Source organism: Hipposideros armiger, unplaced genomic scaffold (assembly GCF_001890085.2).
Source record: "Hipposideros armiger isolate ML-2016 unplaced genomic scaffold, ASM189008v1 scaffold_5, whole genome shotgun sequence".
NCBI lineage: Eukaryota > Metazoa > Chordata > Mammalia > Chiroptera > Hipposideridae > Hipposideros > Hipposideros armiger.
Window position 1 is genome coordinate 5,041,944 of NW_017731355.1, and position 21,255 is coordinate 5,063,198.

Below are 21,255 nucleotides of genomic sequence, written 5' to 3' on the forward strand. Positions count from 1 at the left end.
CTGTGGAGGGCAGTGTCACTGGCCCTCATATGTGGGATCTGAACCGGGGCCCTCTGGCGTCCCAAGCCAGCTCTTAACCATCGCGCCACTCGGCCAGCCCTGCCTTTGCTATTCTTAAAAGTAGTTTTAAAGAAGGTGAATGTTTACATTTTGGCAGTTTCTACATATTACAAATTTCAATTTAGAATGGCAAGATGCAGTTGCTGCAGAATTTTCCTTCTGTGTGGGGAAATAAACAGGGAGATAGTTATGAGAGTCATTTCACAGCATCCAGGAGAGTGGTTCCCACCTGTACATACAACTAGAATCACCACGGGAGTTTTAAAAAAATTTCAATGTTTGGGACTTACTCCAGGTCAATTAAATCAGAATTATTTTAGGGTGGAATCAGCAAAACTACATACTCACACATATACACACACACATATATATACATTAATATATCTTCACATTCCTACACACACACTTGCTTTTTTAAAGCTTCCCAAATAATTTAAGCAAGAAGCCAGAGTTGCAACCAACAGGCTCAGGATTTCTTGTTGTGCCTCAAATCCAACTACCCTGTCACTTCATTGGTAGACCTTATTTTCTAGCCTGTCCTATTTAAATAATGGAAATGAAAGGTTCTTTGAAGAATCATACTGCCCAAAATTTCATCCTTCATCAGTAGTTGACCTCAGTGCAGGGCCAACGGGCTATCAAATAGGCTCCTACTTTGTCAACTCTGGGTCCTGCATGTTTTAAACAAAGCACATGGCTATCCTTTCAATCAACTAACACAAAATACTTGGTTGTTAGGTTCTTGCCAGGGAATTCACCTGTCTGATATCTGAATGCACCTTTTCTTGTGTCAGAAATCTGACTAAGAGTGACACCATTAAGATGTCAACATAGATCATTCCCAACTTTGGTTCTTCTCACAAAAAGACCAACTAGTGACTAAGCATTGACAAGACTCCATTGTGAAAATACCACAATCCAAGTTGAGGCTGAACATGTGCCCGGGCCACAGAGACTGAGAAGGACTGCATTAGAAGTGTAAAAGAAGCAATCTGACCACATCGCCCCTCCCCAGGCCAGCACAGTGCTGCACCGAGAGGGCACCCCTGGGGCTACAGTTTTTCCAGTGGGAAAAGGAAGTCCAAGGTGGGCATCCAGCTCCTCCAACATTGCAGGACACTTCCCAGGTGGCTCACTGTGGTCTTACCTCATAGGGACCACTGGGGCGGGGAGGGGTGGAATTTGCCAGGCTGAACCACTGGGGATCAGGCAGGGACAGAGAAATGAAGCTGGGCTTACAAAACAACTAGTGCTCAGATTTTAGTCAAGTGGAGCAATGGGAGTGGAGAAGGAACAAAGAAATCTGTAACTGGCTGTGATCAATTAATTGTAGACACCACTATACTTGGACCAGCCCAGTGCTCAGATTTTGGTAAACTGCATCCTTACTTGCCCAGGTTCTGCCCATCTGTAAAGCTACCCTAAGATAAATCTGAGTTAATTGATTTAAGGCATACCTTAACATCATAAAGGCCATATATGGCAAGCCCAAAGCTAACATCATACTTAGTGATGAAGGCTGAAAGTGTTACCTTTTAGATCAGGAACAACATAAGGGTGCCCACCCTCACCATTCCTATTCCACATAGTACTGGAAGTCCTTGCCAGATCAATTAAGCAAGGAAAAGAAATAAAAGGCATCCAAATTAGAAAGGAAGAAGTAAAATTCTCTGTTTGCAGATGATATGATCTTATATATAGAAATCCCTAAAGACGCCACCAAAAAATTGTTAGAACTAATAAACAAATTCAGTAAAGTTGCAGGACACAAAATAAACACATAAAAATTAGTTGCATTTCTACACACTAACAATGAACTACCTAAAAAAATAAAGAAAATGATTCCATTTACAATACTATCCAAAACAATAAAATACTTAGAGATAAATTTAACCAAGGAGGTGAAAGATCTGTGCACTGAAAAATATAAGTCACTGATGAAAGAAATTGAAGAAGATGCAAATACATGGAAAGATATCCCATGTTCATGGATTGGAAGAATTAATGTTTTTAAAACTTTTAAAAAAACATTGTTAAAATGTGCAAAGCCATCTACAGATTCATTGCAATCCCTATCAAGATTCCAATGGCATTATTTAGAGAAATAGACAAAGAATCCTAAAATTTGTATGAAACCACAAAAGACCCTGAATAGCCAAAGCAATCCTGAGAAAGAACAAAGTTGGAAGCATCATGCTTTGTAATTTCAAACTATATTACAAATTTTCAGTAGTCAAAACAGGATGGTACTGACATAAAAACAGACACATAGATCAATGGAACAGAACTGAGAGCCCAGAAATAAACTCATGCATATATGGTCAATATTTGACAAGAGTGTCAAGAATACTCTGTGAGGAAAGGATAGTCTCTTCAATAAATGTTGTTGGGAAAACTGGATATTCACATGCAAAATAATGAAATTGGACCCCTATCTTACACCACTCACAAAAATTAACTTGAAATAGATTAAAGACTTAAATGTAATACCTGACACCATAAAATTCCTAGAAGAAAACACAGGGGAAAAGCTCTTTGACTTTAGTCTTGGCAATGATTTGTTGGATATGACACCAAAAGCACAAGCTATAAAAGCAAAAAGAAACAAGGGGGAAAACATCACATTAAAAGCTTGTGCTCAGAAAAATGATCAACAAAATGAAAAGGCAGCCTGTGGAATGGAAGAAAATATTTGCAAACCCAATATCTGATAAGGGTTAATATCCAAAATATTATTGAACTCAATAGCAAAACAAACAAACAAAACAAAACCCCCCAAAAACAAGAAATCTGACTAGAAAATGGGCAAGGGGCCTGAATACACATTTTTTCCAAACAAGATATTCAAACTGCCAACAGATATATGAAAAGGTGCCCAGCTTCACTAATCATCAGGGAAATGCAAATCAAAACCACAATGAGATCTCCTTACACCTATGAGAATGGCTAATATAAAAAAATACAAGAAATAACAAATGTTGGTGAGAATGTGGAGAAAAGGAACCCTTGTGCACTGTAGGTGGGAATGTAAACTGGTGCAGCCATGATGGAAAACAGTAAGGAGGTTCCCCAAAATATTAGAAAAGAACTACTTTATGACCCAGCAATTCCACTTCTGGGTATTGACCCAAGGGAAATGAAATCACTATCTCTCTCTGCATTCTCATGTTCACTGCAGCATTATTTGCAATAGGCAAGACATGAAAACAACCTCAGTGTCCATAGACAGATAAATGGTTAAAGAAAATGTGACACATATACATGTATGTGTATATATGTAAATATTTTTCAGCCATTAAAAGAAGAAAATCCTGATATTTGTGACAACGTGGATGGACCTTGAGGGCATGATGCTAAGTGGAATAAGTCAGACAGAGAAAGGCAAATACCATATGACCTCTCCTACATGGAAAATCTAAAAAAACTGAACTCATAGAAACAGAATAGATTGGTGGTTGCCAGAGGTGGGGGTTGAGGGGTGTGGGAAATGGATGAAAGTGGTAAAAGGGTACAAATTTCCAGTTATAAAATTAGTAAGTTCCGGGGATATAATATACAGCATGGGGACTAGAGTTAACAATACTGTGTTATATATTTGAAAGGTGCTGAGAGAGTAGATCTTAAAAGTTCTCAGCATATGCACAGCTCTGTAATTATATGAGGTGATGACGCTGTTGACTAACCTTATTGTAGTAAACATTTTGCAATAAATATATACATATATTAAATCATCACATTGTGCACTTAAACTTACACAGTGCTATATGTCAATTATATCTCAGGCCGGCCGAGTGGTGTGTTGGTTAAGAGCTGGCTTGGGACACCAGAGGGCCCAGGTTCGGATCCCACATATGAGGGCCAGTGACGCTGCCCTCCACAGCTAAGATGCTGAACAACAGCTCGACCTGGAGCTGGGCTGCCTTGAGTCGCCAGTGACGGCAGGTGGGTTGCCATAGGCTACCGTGTGTAGCCAGCAGCCAGCGTGAGCGGCCGTCCAAAAGCCGGCAACTGATGTGCCTCGCTGGGGAAGAGCGCAATGATGGTGCCAACTTGGGCCAGTGAAGCGACATCCTCCACAACTAGACTGAAGAACAAACTGAAGAACAAAATGACAGCAACTTGTCTGTTCCCCTTCCCCCAATTCCCCAATAAAAAAAAAAGTAAAAAAAATAAAAATAAAAAATAAAATAAATAATACATAACATTTCTAAAAAAAAAATATTACAGCTCAATAGAGCTGGAAAAAAGAGAAGCCTGGTTAAGACGACTGGTATCAGGATGTAAATGCATCCCTATCTGTGCATCCATCAATTCACAAGAAAAATATTTGGGCCTCCTCAGGTTTATATCCCATAGAGGTCTCCATTGAGTTACACTTTTTTTATGTTATATCTTCATTGTTTTAATCAAGAAGTTATAAAAGACCTATAAAGAACTTTCTGTATACTCTATAAAAACGCTATGCCTGTTAGGTTGTTTAATATCCATTACATAAGGTCTTATATGATTGACTTAACAGAATTCAGTTCCAAGAAAAAGTTGATCTTTCCTGTCAATTATGTTGTTATTTTTTTTTAATCATATAAGAATTTTATAATTTCCACATTATTTTTCTGCTTTGTTGTCAAAAAGTTAAGAAAGAAAATGTATTCAAATACAGTAAATACACTCATCTAAAGCTTTGGTATAATTATTTCCCTATTTCTATATAATAATTTTATCATATGTATTTTTTCTAATATATTTCTAATGATAGCTATGTATATGTGACAAATAATGAAATGATAAATAAATGTGCCTGAGGTATAATGAACAAAAACACAAGCAATTGGGCCGGCTGAGTGGCACGATGGTTAAGAACTGGCTTGGGACGCCAGAGGGCCCCGGTTCAGATCCCACATATGAGGGCCAGTGACACTGCCCTCTACAGCTAAGATGCTGAACAACAGCTCAAACTGGAGCTGGGCTGCTGTGAGTCGCCGGCGACGGCGTAGGCTGCAGCCCCTGCTGCAGTGGGTTGCCATGGGCTATCGTGTGTGGCCAGCAGCCGCAGTGAGCGGCCGTCCAGAAGCCGGCGACTGATCTGCCTCACCTGGGAAGAGCGCAATGATGGTGCCAACTTGGGCCAGTGAAGCAACGTCCTCCACAACTAGACTAAAGAACAAAACGACAGCAACTTGCCTGTTCCCCTTCCCCCAATTCCCCAGCACTGTTCCCATCCCCCAATTCCCCAATAAAAAAAAAATCTTTAAAAAAACAAAAAACAAGCAATAAATAAATAGAGTAAAATGACTAGCACTGGCTTTGTATTGAAACTATTTTAACCTCTAGGAAGAAGAGGGACAGAATAAAGAACTTCTATCTTTCCAAGGGCTTGTGTCTGACTCAGCTACCTACTTTTTGCTTACCTACATCTCCTACTGCCTAACAAAGTAATTGTCCTATGTTGCTTTCTACCACCATTTAAATTTATAATTATTTTTCCTTTCAGAGAAAGAAGAAACTAAAATAATCATTTTTCATTCTAGGGGAATCTGTTCTGTGAAAACAGGACTGCTATTTATCAGAGATTTTATTTCACAATAGCAGCAGTGGTGTCTGTTTTGTTGAGAGCTGAACCTCTAGCACCCAGAACAGCATCTGGCACAGAGCAGGCACTCAACAAATAGTTGCATAAAAGAATTAACTATTATCAATACACTATTCTTTGACTTAGAATATATAATAAAATACAAAATTTTGCTATTGTTGTTTTAAGTCCTTTTAGTCTATTTTCATCAAGGTGCTGTTCAGAATCAGTAAGGAAATTATGAAGTAGGCCAGGTGTGACTGCAATCAATACTGCATTATTTTTGTAAATCCTATTTTTTTCAGTCAATGTTGTTAGGGCCTAAGGTAATTGATGCTAGATATAAAACTAAAAAAAAAAAAAAAATTAAAGCCCCATGTTTTCTGATGCCATAAATGTTATATTGAGCCTAAATAAAATATTATAAATTTTCATTTTTATAAAATTAAAAAAACCTACCTTTTCTTTTAAAAGTCGAAAAAGAATCCATGGTGTTATGCACAAAACATAGAGTACTATTGTGTGTTGATTACACAAGCTAAGGCCACAGCAGAAAGCACCAATTTTAGCTATCTGAAAAAAAAAAAAAAAAGGTTAAATATTCATCTAAAACTCTTAAGTAAGCACAATAGTAAAAAGCTATTCTTCGTATTAAAACCAAGCATTTGTACTATAGGTCAGGTTACAATCAACCTCTTAAATGTAAGCAGTCATGCTTTACCAGTCACTAATATTTATCACCATTATTTTCTATTAATGTTTTTCATTCTCATCAAATCATTGCAGTTTGACGTTAAATGACTGTCTTCAAACTAAGTTTTACACAGTCCTGTATAATGACTTAGATAAGTCCTAACAGTAAGAGGATATTGTGTAATTCTTATTCGAGTAAAATCTATAACTGAAGTTCAGCAACTCTTTCTATTTTACTTTTTCTCCTATTAAATTATATAAATGACATATAACACTTTTTATTTAGAACCTGGTTATTTATGGGTGGTGTCTTTTTGCTTTTTTTTTTCTCGAACATGCGTTATTTTCATAATTAGAAAAGTTTATTTTAAATAAAAAATAAACTGTAATAGCATCACAGATCTGTTTATGCAAACCACAGAGGAACCATGATGTTCTTTTGTTTCTACGTTGTTTAATGACACAGCGCTGCCTATACTGAGGTGATCTGGCACTTTCCAAGGTGTAGACTGTAAGCTCTTAGAAGACAGGGCTCCTTCACATTTCAAATTATTTTGATGATAGTATCTGTCTTAGAATTCATTGTAATCTCTTCTGAACTCCTTCATTTCTATACTTGATACTCTCCTTAGTTAGAAAAAGGTACAAACTTGATCTTGTTTTGCAATTAGAGACTAAGTCAATGTACCATAATGGTATATAATTTAAGGTGGTCAAGCTAGACCTGGCATCTTATGAATAACACACACACACACACACACACACACACACACACACGATGGTGGAAGCAACCAGCCAGCCTCTCTTTCCCATAGAATTTAAAGGGGATTTCAGAATCCCCTTTCTCCAAAAAACTTTTGAACTCTAAGGAAAATAAAGTCCCGTATTTTATAAAGTCCCTCATGGCTCACAGTAGAAGAACTGAGAATATTTTCTCTCTCAACATGCCTAGATTACCTGGACAGTAATCAGAACAGATAGACAGTACTTAAACCAAAGTTAAAAAGAAATACAGCATCTATCTACAAATTAAAACAAAAAGTGATTTCATTTTGATCAACATAGGTTACCTTTGATCTTTCTTTTGCAGTTGCTGCCTCCTCAAAATGTACAGTAAGAGCCATAAGCAGCCCCACAAACAGATTGTTTAAGCTAAAAACCTCTGCTGCAATGGACCACTGCCATGTTAGACGAGAAAATGAAAACACCCCCGCAGCAAGGATTCCTCCAGCATGTGAGCCAGAAAGCCTGCAAATACAGATAACATGAAATCTTCTTTCCCAACAAAAAGAACCGACTTTATTTTCCTTTTTATAAACTGTAGCAGGAGAAATTATGACAGTTACCAGCATCATCCCAACACATTCTATGGTTAATAACATTCCTTCATGAAATATGTTTCAACAGATTTTAATTAGTAAGTCCATATATTAACCTATTAACAAACAAATGAACAAACCTGCTTGGTATCCTGTGGATGGAATGAGGTTTAGTTCTCAGATGTAACCTCTAGGATTCAAGCCAGTTCAGAAAGCCTGAAGAGATAGTAGCTAGAGAGATAACAGACCTGTGTCACTTTTCTTGCCACATCCATGAAGAAAAATAATGGTCTGGTAAAGACTGAAATATGTTTAATTTTAAAAATTAGTGAAATGGCAAAATATTCAGGAACTCTGATTCTCACTTTCTGTGGAGTGTTTGGATCTACTTTCTACACCTATCTCCCAACATATGGCAAAGTCTGTCTTGGTCACAATATTTGGTGACTTTAAGATCTTGTAAGCTAAGTTCTTAGTTTCCGATGATTCCGTCTTTATACAAAGTTGAAGTTAAAAACAGATATTCTTTTAAAGGGAAGAATGGGAATGTGGATTTTAATAACACAAGAAGAATCAAATGCAACACTTGGAAACAAATTTCTCTGCCCCCAAATGCCAAAAAGAGCCATACATTTCAAATCAATGAGGAATCTGAATCTCAATTCAGAGACGTGATTTGAGACTAGTAATATGGTTGAATATACTAGAGCATATCAAACCCAAACAATTTCCTATTTTCACCATAAATCTAAGGCTATGAAAACTAAGGTTGTTACCAAATATCTATGTCTAATGAGTGTTCTGAAAGTCAACAAGCATTACTGTGTCTAATAATTATGATATTATATGGCCCTATGTCATTACTTTTTAACTATATTGTTTTGTATAAAAATTTATGGAGTCACTCTACGGTTCTTAACCAAGCATTATAGAAAAAAAGTTAAAAATTTCAATATCACCAAACCTGTTTTCCTTTGAGTTTCTCTTCACATTTCTGTTTTCTTTCCTTTATAAACATCATCAGTTCCCAGTTTTATCAGAGTCCCCCATTCTCCCAGGTATCCTGACTCTACACACTAAACTCATTTCTTCCTTCCAAATTCCTCTCAGTTTGAATTCCTACTGGCTTTGCCTCAATTATTTTAATAGTTTTATAACTTGCCTTGTTTCCAATCTATTCTGAAATATAACATCCGATTAACCTTCCTAAAACATACACTTTATGACTACCTAGCCCCCAAACTTGAGGACTCTTCATTGCTTGTAGGATAAATTCTAAATGAGTCAGCCTGGAATCTAGGCGCCCAAGAAACTGAACCCCCTCTACCCACTAACTACCAACACTGTTAACTCCACCAACTAGTCAGGCTTCTCAAAATTCTCTAATAGTTGTCACCCCAATAAACTTTAAAAGAAATTCTCTAATAGGTCATGCCTATTCTTAGTGCCATACCTTCGCTCATTCTGTACCCCTGAATTGAATGTCCTCCCTGTTCCCTTCTGTTTATTTAAACTCCACTCTTTTCTCAAATTTCTCTTCAATTCCCAGGTTTCTAGCCCATCTCTGAACATCTATAGCATTTAATTGTCCATACCAATTACTTTGACATTGGTTTTGAAATGTGAACTGGAGTTAAACTTCACTTATATTGTAAGTATCTAGCCCCAAGCACAGAAAGGAAACTTAGTGAATGAGAGAATGAATTAATCTTAAAGCATTAGTGACATTTTAAAAGGAATTTCTGTTTCACCTGCTAATATTACTTTGGAAATCAGCATAAGACACAAGCCTCCTTCCTCTACCTAAAATATAAATTAGCATTCTTGGAGAAATGGCGGATTTCAGGGCTGGGGTACCTCAAGTACAAAATGTACCTGAAACATCTTGTGCCAGAAAGTACATGCTCAAACAGGGACATGACAGAAAGGACATAGAAGCCAGCTTTAATGGGGCTCTCACTGGCCAAACTGGGAATAATCTGAGCAGCAAATAATTATTATAACCCAAAGAATGTATAAGTATAGATGAATCTACAGTGATACAAATATTAATAATTGGAAAACAAGGGAAAGTCCGTAGAATGCCAATGAATAAACTAATAACTGTAGAAGAAATGAAATCACCTTTGGCAAACATCATAATAATAATGAATACCAAACTAGTGGGTAAAGCTTTGCAGTAACAGAAATATGTACATAGTCTAAAGGTATCTCCCTATATAAGATTAATTACAAACTGAAAAATGGTAACTTTATACTGGCAAACCTGACAGACACCATCCTAACCACATGATCAACGTTAACATTCCAGTAATGGAACAAACAAATATCATATGCTTCCTGATCTCTTCCAAAGAAAAGAATACAGCATCATATCTATGGTAATCCTGAGAAAAATGTACTACCTGAGCCTAAACATGAGGGAACAAACAAACTCACATTGAAGAACATTCTAAGAATAATTGGCCTGTATATATCAAAAAACACCAAAGTCTTAAAAGACCAAAAAAACCAAACCAAACCAAACCAAACCAAAACCACCATGAGGAGCTGTTCCAGATTAAGGGCACTAAAGGGATATGACAATAGAATAAAAGGCATAATCTGGGATTTTCTTCTGCTATAAAGCCCATTATTGGAACAACTGGCAAAATCTGATTCAAGTCTATAGATTAGATAACAATGTTGTAGCAATGATAATTTCTTGATGATTTTGAGAGCTGCTGCACTGTGGACATGTAAGAAAGGTTATAAACAAAACAAATATGCACAGATCAAGGACAAAGCAAATATGGTAAATCATTAACATTTGGGGAACCTGGATGAAGGGTATACGAAGAGGGGGCTACTCCTGACACTGTTCTATAAATTTGAAACTATGTCAAAATAAAAAGTTAAAAAAATAAATCAACAAGTTCCTGAGATAATTTGCTAACATTTATTGAGTTTTTTTGCCTGCCATGTGCCAGGTATTGTTTTAAGTGCTTACCTCACATAACAAATTCATTTAATTTTTATAATAATCCCACAAATAGATGCTATTATCTGCTTTTTACAAATGAACAAATTAAGGCCTAAAGAGGCCAAGTAATTTTTCCAAGGTCCTTTGACAATTAAGTGGCAGAACCGGTATTCAAACTTTTAGTCTAGTTATTTAGTGTCATTGCATTATGGGGTAAAAGATGATGTTTTTAGTTTTAATGTCAAATAATTTATTCTATATTAATGACATATTGCACTTTATTTGGTTAAATATATACACCCTGAAATGAAGAATAGAAGTTTTGTCCATTATTAGAATTGTGCTTATTTCTGTTTTATCAACATAACACACTACCAGCTTGAATTGCCTGTTATAATCTCCCCCCCCCATCAAAAGGGCAATTAATCAAAGTTTAAAAACACCAGCTAATTAAGGAGAACCAAGAAGAAAGTCCTGATATGTATGAATCCTCAGGAAGAAAACTCAAGGCTTACTAATCTACAATGATTTTTAACACATTCTTAGGCTCAGGAAAACATCCTAAAGTGTTTGAATTGTTGGTATTCATTATGGGATTTATGAACTATGCTTATTGCCTTTTCAAATATTTCATAAGATTTTAAAAATGGAAGAGAGTAAGGTAAAATTATCAACTTCAGTGATAAAATTTATCTTAGACTATTACAGTTAGTTACATACATTAACATTTTATTGAAGGCTCATTCTACAACAGCAAGGTCTATAATCTGAGTCTCCACCATCCCGCCTCCCTCCAGGTCAGGATGGTTTTGCAAAGAATAATCCATAGATTCTTACACCTGATTTTCCTTGGTATCAGAGAAACGATTTGTGAGACTGCTGAGTAAGGTAATAAAAGAGAGATAAGTGATTATAAAACCAGTAATGGAAATCAAAGCTATAATGTTGATCTTTTTTAGCATCTCCAATGAGCTTGCTTAGAAATCAAACTAACCCTTAGAAGAATTTGTAATCCTAACACAAAGTGAAGACAAAAAGGTAATCTTTTGTGTTTTTTTGGTTTTTAAAATTGTGCTGTTCAACATCTAAAATCTTTTCATATGCTTGGGGGGTACCCAGCTTATGAGGCATAGTCCCTTCCTATTATACACGCTGAAAATACAAAATACTTTTCCAGCCTCCCTTGCAGCTAGAGCATGGGTGTAAGACCTGGACTCTGTTTGTCAGAAGCACCTGCTCCAGTCTTTGAATTGGAAACTGGTGAGGCAAAGAAGCACGGATGGGGACAGAATCCATTCAGACATACTCAGAGCTCTGGATGTTTCAGGCTCAGAGCCTGGTAATCCATCCCTCCTAGAAATTCTGTGAGCTCTCCAACTTACTTTTCTTTCTTCCGTATTTTTTCCAATTCTAGATTAAAATTTTTCCTTTGGTAAAAAAACCGGCTTTATTGATATATAATTCATCCATTTAAAGTGTACAAAGTTTTTTAGTGTATTTATAGATGTGCAACCAAAACCAGTCCATTTTATAACATTCTAATCACCTCAAAAAAGGAACCCTTATCCCCTTTATCTGTCACCCTAATCTTCTGTATGAATGTTTTTTATTTCAACAGCCTTTTGTAAATCAAAGTGAAATGCTCCTTAAAACACACATTTGAACACACTGCCTTTAACAGTTTGCTTTATGCTAAGACTCAGAATCCAACATTTATTGACCATGTAACATGTACAAACTAGTGGATTATGAAAACTAGAGATACTTTCAGACATCTAGTGTGGAAAAAGTCTGCAAGCTGTGGAGGGACACACAACAATGACTGCTATGTAGCACTCTGTGCTCAGCTGAGGATGGACGCTCCGGAGACTGGACGCATGGGAGTGGCAGCATCCGCCTGTATGGCTGCGGAAAAGTCAGCAGCAGCCTGAGCCCGGCCGGGAAAGGCAGGGGTAGAGAGGCTCTAGGTGGGAGGTTAAGATAGAAGGGCTGAGGTGAAGGGAGGTACAGTCATCAACCAGGGGGCCTACACTGGATAGAGAAGGAAGTAGAGCCACAGTGGGCTGTTGGAGGAGACCAAAAGGATGTGCAAAGGATTCCAGGCCTCAGTGAACTAGAAGACAGGTGCAGGCATCAAGGACACGAGTGAACTAAAAGCTAAAGTCATGCAGGGCGCAGAAAGTGGGTTGGGGAAGGGGACATCAAACTGCTGAAGGATGGAACAGGCCTGTTCAGCAACACTGGACTCTACCGATGAAAGCAGCCTGTGATGAAAAAGAGTTTAATAAAGCTGTTCTTAAAATCGTAAGATTTTCATTAAAACTAAGTGTTTGTCAAGCAGCTGCACCATACATTAATAAGCCTGCAGGGTGAGAGCAAAGTAGGAAGACAGCTGTGTGGCCCAGTGCTACATCACACACACACTAACAAGGAGACGTAATGGCCCACGTCGGTCCACAGTAAGCTGAGTGTCTGTGGCTCACTGACACATCAAAGGATGATGTCAGCAACAGTAAGGATGAGGATATTCTGAAGGCTTTGGAGAAGGTCTGCAACTCATTCACTGACTCTGTAGGTAGGCAGTCTTATTATATTGTTCAAGGCATATAACATTATCTGAGCATGCTTCCTGTCACCTTCCTGAGAGAGAGATAAATAGCTAAAGAGCAAGCTGATGGCAAGAATGCTTTCATGAAGGGATGTTTCAGGGTCATGACTAGGCTCAGTACTAGCCTCACACGGTCCATACCTGCAACCTCTACCCTCTGTTCTCACCCTAGCACTCTACTGATATTACTCTCACTGAGGTCCCAACGACCATCCAACTGCCACATACAATAGGCTTTTGGGACCTCTCTGCTGCGTTCATCACTCCCCCAGCCACACTCTACTTACGGGCCCTCACATCTCGCTGGTTTTCCTTGTATGGCTCTGAGTCTTCTTCTGTGTTTTCCTGAATGGCTCCTTTTCTTGCATGGACTCCTTTAACGCCCGTGTTTCCCAAGATTTCATTCTCAGGCAATTGTTCTTCTCACTCTGTCTGGGTGGCTTTACCTACTCTCACGATGTCAGCGGTCAGCTACCCACTGCAGAAAGCAAATCTGTCTCCAGCTCTGCCTCTCCCTAGTTTTGGGCTCACACCTCCGCCTCACTGCTGTCCGCCCTACCACAAAGCCACTCCCACTCTGGGTGTCTCAGAGACCCTCAATGTCAACATGTGCAAAAGTAATTCCTCGTCCTCTTCCCAGAAATGATTCCTGCTCCTGTGTGCTCTATCTTAGTGATTTTCACTATCTATCTAGTTTAGTTCCTAAGAGATCTAGGAGTCACCATCAAAGCTCCCCTCCTTCTCTCCCTGTCCACTTATCACATCCTGCCAATTTCACTTCACAAACATTTTAAAAGCTCATCCTCTTCTGTTCACCCATCCCACCACTGCCCTGTTTCAGCTTTAATATTATCACCACCTCAGCCTCACCCCAATGCAACAGCTTTGTATGTTCTGCACCTCCAGTCCCAGGCCCACCATCGCCACCCGAGTGAGGGATCTAAAACATGTCTGAGCTTGTACTTTTCTGCCTTCAATCCTTTAATGACTCCTCTTTGGTTATAAAACACTACAAGCTCATCATGATAGACAAGGCCTTTTATGATCTGGTCGCTGCTCACCTGTAGCTTCCTTTTTGGATGTAACTCATCTCAAACTTTGTGTTTCAGCAACACTAACAACTTGTAAGGTCCTGTACTTATAAGCCATTCTCTCCACCTCCAGGTTTCTTTGCACATGAGGTTCTCTGCATCTCAACACTGTTTTAACTTCCCTTGGTCAACTCCCACTGATTGTTTACAACTCAGCATAGGCCTGGCTTTCCAAGATTTTCCTACTTTCACTAAGATTAGGGTAGCTGCCCCTTCTCCAGATTTTCATTAAATGGATTAAATGGGTCCTGAATAGACAGATTTTTCTGTATTCTAAACAAATACAATCCCAAGGAATAGAAATTTTTAACTGTAACATAAACAAAACACAGTAAAGAAACCAGACTTGAGCAACTTAAAATTCTCTAAATCATGTATTACAAAGCCAATAGGATTACTTTTGGACCATTAATACCACTGGAGAGCCATGTCAGCATTTTAAAATTAAAAGCATATCTCACTGTGTGTGTGTGTGTGTGTGTGTGTGTGTGTGTGTCCCTAGAAAAGCTATTTGATATTTTTGAAAACTAAGTTTTCCACCTATATATATTTATTTCAGACATACTTTATCTTTAGTTTCTAATGCTCTCCAAATAGCAATGGTTTCTAATTACTTCAACCTGAGTCCAACCATTTCCAAATAATGTTTTATAAAATTACTTCTGCCATTATTTAAAAATTAATCTTTTTTTTAATTGCAAAAAAGTGGAAAGAAAAGATGTTTTGGTATTGGGGTAAATTTTGTTAAGTTTTGTTTCTTTTAAGAACCATGTGCTTTATCATTGCTGTCCTTTACTTTTATAAAAGTGGTGTCACAGTAACAAATGAAATTAGGGGAAAAATTCAAGGATTCATTTTTATTTTTTTACATTAATTTTTAAAAAATAATGTGCTATCCATGTGGATATATCTTACAGAAACTAAGGAATAATAATTTCATCATTCGTATTTTAACTCAAGAGCTTAAATATTCTTTCAGCGAGTATAGAAATAATATTCTTAAAAAGCATTTTTCATACCAAGTGATTTATTCCTTGTCTATAACATAAATATTTCAAAGGGAATAATAAAATACAGAAGGTTCAGTTACTCATATTGCCTTTCACATGTGTAAAGGAAGTCATTATATTTTCTAAAATTTTTGTGAAATTTCAAACAAAGTAGCTCAGAATTTCCATCTTATATCTCATTGAATTAAGTATCAATGAACCTTCCCTATCAGTAAGACACTGTGAATTTGAGATAGAAAAAAACATTAAATGACTTATCTAAGTGATGCTGAAAAAAATCAATTTGATGAAAATGTCTGAAGGCGAAACTTGTTAAGCAAACCAGGTGACTGAGCAAACACTTTTATTATCTATTTATTTAGAGTTTTTTAAAAAAGGTATAAATCCTATGAATCTACCGAATTCCTAGAGCCTCCAATTAATCCATTGTCTGTTTTCATTGCTGGGGCCTTTGTTACCTTATGACCCCTCTCAATGAAGGGTGTCCAGGAGTGAGTGATTAGACAATTTAGCTATCATCTCTTTTTGGGAATAATTCTAACCAGAACACATATTCTACAAATTCTTTTTTTTCTGCAAAGGGCTATAACATATATTTATAATTTTTTTGGTAAACTTAAATTATATAGAGCGAAACACTATGCATAAATCTGACTGCATATCATACTGTTAAATAGGAATTGGTAGTACTAATTTCCAGCTATGTAATCTTTCTTTTAGAAATATATAGAAGGACTGTTCAATCTGACATTATTATTTAAACATGAGGTTTAAATGAAATTGCTGTTCTGAGCCCACAAAACGAGCTGTTTGGTATCATCCATAAAGTCAAATATACAAATGGACTATAAATATGTGTCCCCAAATAAAGCAAACAATTGTCATCTATCCATAGACTAAGTCTGATGATGTTTTTAAAAAATAAAAACGACAGTCAAAACACCATTGTGTTTTCGCTTGGAAATCCAGGAGTCCTACTTCCAATTTTCATTTTATTCCTTTGAATAAATATTCTTAAGTAATTGTTATTTTTTAAAAAGCAACCATGGAATTAATAAATTTATTTATTTACACTTAATGTGCTAGAGTGGCATCTTAAAATTAAAAGACACACATTTTTCTATTGAAATTGATGAAACCCAACAAAATTAATAGTAAACTGGAGGAAAAGAAGAGAAATACAAATGAGATTGTGAATAAAATTAAATATCTTTTCACCAGAGCTCACTACTAAATTGTGAAATAGTCTAAACTATTTTCCACGTTAAGAACACCTTATGATTAGATAAAAGATGAGAAAAGAAATGTTTTTCATTCTCAATCTAATTCTCATAGAGCCTCATAGAGGGTCAAAGGGGACATTTCTTCAAATGAAATACGTATTTTTAGAATCTAACCTGACTTACAGAGAGATAGCATCTAATTCGGCTATATGAAGATCAAACTGCAAACACCATTACTATGATAATTTTAATAACACAACCACTGTATTTTAAAATAGTCACATCAATACTAACAATCAAAATCAACTTTTCACATTGTTAGAGTGGCATGCCCAATTTCAAGGTCTCAAACTAATGGAGGAAAGCAGTGGTATAGATGATTCAAAATATCAAGTACTCCAAAAGTCAATGAAGTATGTTTCATATAAATAAATATATTTCATATATTGCATACTTTATTACATATTTAATTTTTAAATATAAGATATATTTTGCAGCATATTTGTACTAATTACTCTTCCTAATTGCTTTTTACTTGGGTTAACACTGAAATCATGTAGCTCACATTCTAGGACAGCAAGTGGTTAGTCAATGAGGAAAGACACACCAAAGGTATAACAGATTGTATGGGAAGGGTGGTCAAGTATTTACAATTTCATCCAGATAATGCAAATGACAGAGATTCTCCACTGAGATGGGGAAGGGTGGTAAGGAATATGTGATGCCATTAAGAGCATCCTAACAAATGTAAAGCTCAGAATTCTATGGTTAAAACATAAGTGCCTTCCCTTTAGTCCAAAAAATCCACAAAACTGCGGTGATTCCTATGAAACATACTGATTGGGCAGTAGTTTTCTCACTGATGGAATACTATTCATCTGTTGACACAATGGATAAATCAGTTTACAATTTATACCACTGACACAGGTTTGCTATTGATGATAAAGTGTGTTTTTCTTTCCACCACACTGTATTTGATTTTCATGTGTAGTCACATGTTTGTCTAACCCTCAATCAAAAGACAAATAACAGAAATCTGAAATTCTTTCAGAACACACATTTGATGTGCCTCATAAAATTCATGAATGCATTCATCTTCGGTGTTGCTTGCATGCACAGAACCCAACATGGAGGGTACACGACCCGCCTTCTATAGGGAAAACTCCTTGAAGTAGAATTAAGTAAAAGGGCCACAATGTGGCATCTGAGCACTGTTCTTAAAGAAATTACTCTTAGTGTCAACTCATATTGATGACTAAAAAATGCAATGGATTACAGGGAAGTGTTAAAGCAAGATACAATTAACACCAAATCTACCACCTCCATCTACCCAAGTTCTTATCTTTCTGGGTCTTGTTCATGAAAATTATATAAATGTTACATTCTGGCTTGTTCACATAATCAATACCCATATATTTATCTCTTCAATGTACTTGGAGAATGGTCACCCCGGGAAGCTAAGCTACTGAAAAGAAAGGTGTGCTGCTGAAACTTTCTGTTTTGGTGGCCATTAACACTCTTTAAACAAATACGTATTGAGCATCTAGTATGTGCCAGGTACTCTGTAGGCGAATTATAGTCAGTGGCCATTTAGAGCAGTAGAATCTAAATGTTTTCTTTTATTTTCAAGTTTAGATCTAATAAACATAAACCAATAATTTAGAGCATAGTATATTAAAATTCTGCCTCTGAAGCCACCACCACCACACCTAAAAAAATGTAAAACATTTCCATCTTTAATCAATTTGCAAATAAGTCCTTTTCCCCACATTTCACAAAAATTTACTTTCACTCTAGATAAAATCCTACCAAGGTTTGTTCTATTTCATGAGATTCAATCAAAAGGAAAAGAACTGTTCTACCTGATTTTTCAGCTATGTAAATATCAACTACCAGTACACTAAAAGGAAAAGTGCAAAGTATTATTCCTGATTTAAAGCCACTAAATAAATTGGGGGGAAAATTTTAAAAGCTTTCAAAAAGGAAAAAAGCACAACTGAAATGGAGGCAATAAGATTATGAATAGCTTCCATAAATAAAATGTAATCACACAATTTCCATTAGAAGTCAGATTCATGCATTAACCAATAAATGAGAAAGCTATTCAAGGTTTAGAGCAATTCATTTTATTATATCCCATCAACTTACACCGGAATATCTAAATGAAAGAAAAACACTGAACTGGACTTTATAGGAATCACCATCGTTTACTTTACATTTTCCTAAGTTTTCATGGGATCCCAAGTTACTTGTACAACGGAGGCGTGATCTTCTTAAGGCATAGCCTAGTTTCAAGTAACTCCCAAATTACAGATTTTTGTTAGTTTTGTCTGAAATGTTTTAAAACACACAGACCTCAATATTAGCTTGTTATTCCATCTTGATAGTGTATTTTGTATTCAGTAGCAAAATGGAAATTGGTGAAAGGTATATTCCAGCATATTATTATTCTCAAAGGCACTGGCCAAGGCATCACTCTAAGTCCTTTTTAACTCAAAAATTTAGAAGATGCTGCATAACTTTTAAAATGTTAAGATCCCAAAGGTATAGGAAGTAAACTTAAGAGATCAAAATAATAACAATCAACAGAATGAGGGTATTAAACTACTTTCATCAGCAATACTAACTTAATAGAGAATTAATGTTAAGTAGTCTTAACGCAAAGTTATGAAGTATATGTTAATATTCCAATTCATTAAGACTATTTTCTACGTCTTTGGCTTTGAAAGGCAGTAAATCTATAGGAGTTATGATCTAAAATTTTATTTGTAGTTTTAAGAAATATGTGCATTTGTTATTATAGCCATAATGACGGATGACTAGTACCAGTGGCAAAATCTCGGCAGGAAACAGATTTAGCAATTTAAATGTTTTCTAAGTTTTTGTAATTGAGGAAACTTTTCATAATCTGACATTTGTTAAAACCACTTATTAGAAATTATGCAGCACAGTAGCTGTGGAAATATGAGCTAGCTTCACAATTATAAAGTCAGCCTATGTAGCCCTTTCCTATTGTATATGGTGGCATAAACCCCACGGCGGCCTATCAGCTAACTGGCAGGCAGGGGGCTGCTCTATTCAAAGTGAGAGATACAAGCTGCAGGGCAAAAACCTGGCAGCTCCCATCTGACCCCACAATCCCCTACTGGTGACAGCTCCAAGCTCCATGGCAAATTAGGCCTTCTCATATTACAATTGGAGAAGACAGATTCCATTAGCAGTATCTGAAATTGAGTGGAGAGCTGCACTGTTATCAGACTTGACTCATAAGCACTGCTATTAATCAGAGCTATGATAGCATTTATATATTTCAAGCTATCTGCTGCCGCTGTGATATTCTGCTACAAAGGGTTGATGGGACTTAGGAGAGTGAACAATAGAGCTTTCTGGGAAAAGCAGAGTAAATCAAGAAAGTCTATGACTTCCGCACATTCTGAAGGGATTGTGGTTTACATAAATTTTCTCCCAATTGGAGATTGAGCTCTTCCTCATCTTACACATGGGATTTAGTTGTCACTCAATGGTAACAGCTGTGAAAAGGTGAAGCGGCCCACCGCTCAGAATATTGCCTTCGCTTTTAAAGCAATTAACCCATGAACAGGAGGATACCTGGTGATATCAAAGGGATTAGGCCAGGCAGTGCATTATTAACATTTCCTTGAACTAATTCTAACTCTGACTAGCTGTCAGAAAAGACTCTACAGTCTTAAAAAAGAGTTTTGGCCCTGCTTTTTTCCCTTCAAAATGAAGTGCTGCTATTTGAGCCTAATGTGTCCCTCGACTTAGAAGAAAATGCATAGGAACCAGCCTCCTAATATGCTTAAGCAGTCTGAGTCAATGCAATTTTAATACAAGTATGAGAGAAATATATGACCAATTAACCAGGGACCAAGACAGATATTCTCCTGGGTGGAAATTAATGCTCCAGTACGTTCCCTTCTTCTTCAACTACAACTTGGTGACTATTTGTTACATATGCATAGTTACCTCTGAAATTAGGAAGAGCTTCATATTATTCTCTATGGCAATAATCTAAAATATTCTCTGAGCTGGAAAATGTCCCCTAAGCAGGAGATTCTACATTCTCTAAGGTATGGCATTTCATTTCCTATTCTTTATTCAATGGACTCTTAGCTGAAGCTATAGTAGCAGACACAATGCTCAGAATCAAGTGTTCCTTCTCCAAAAGTTTAATCAGGTTAATTTTTAGCAGCAGCATAATGTAGAAATATGTAACTTATAAAAAATAAAATACCCCATAAATAAAAAACTGGTACAAAACAATCTGCCAACAGGCATTTAAATATTACTGAAATTCATTGTAGGTTCTTTGCATCAACAGGCATAGTTTCCATATACCTTTATTTATTATTAATACACATATATTCTAGGTAAACCTGTTTGACATTAAGAGATCTGATTCCCTACTCTATAATATTAATGGTGTTAGAAAGTTTTTTTAATGCAAGTTTCCTAAAACAGTGCCTTTTAGAAAAATATATTTAAAAAACTATTTAATGGTTAGTGATTTTGTCTTACTTTTAAAATAAGCACGGAATTTCGATTATTAAAACTAAAAGTTTTACTTTCGATTCACATGAGTGTTCAATAAACATTGCTGAATGAATCCTTCTGTAGTTTTATTTGGCCCATGATAGTTTGAAAAGGATACGCTGCCGTGGAAGCCTGTTGAGAATATATTCCCCGCCTTGTAACAACC

At 36.4% G+C, this 21,255-nt stretch overlaps 1 protein-coding gene across 3 annotated transcripts in view; it reads right to left on the reverse strand.

The window, feature by feature from the left end:
• The window catches only part of TMEM260 (transmembrane protein 260), a 62,733-nt gene that overhangs the window by 32,007 nt on the left and 9,471 nt on the right, over window positions 1-21,255 (reverse strand). For all 3 annotated transcript variants that reach the window (XM_019645021.1, XM_019645012.1, XM_019645005.1), the window contains exons 4-5: window positions 7,393-7,570; window positions 6,089-6,202 (exon numbers count right to left, since the gene is read on the reverse strand). In XM_019645021.1, coding sequence (XP_019500566.1) covers window positions 6,089-6,202; window positions 7,393-7,570 — 292 coding nt within the window. The remainder of the gene's footprint in view (window positions 1-6,088; window positions 6,203-7,392; window positions 7,571-21,255) is intronic.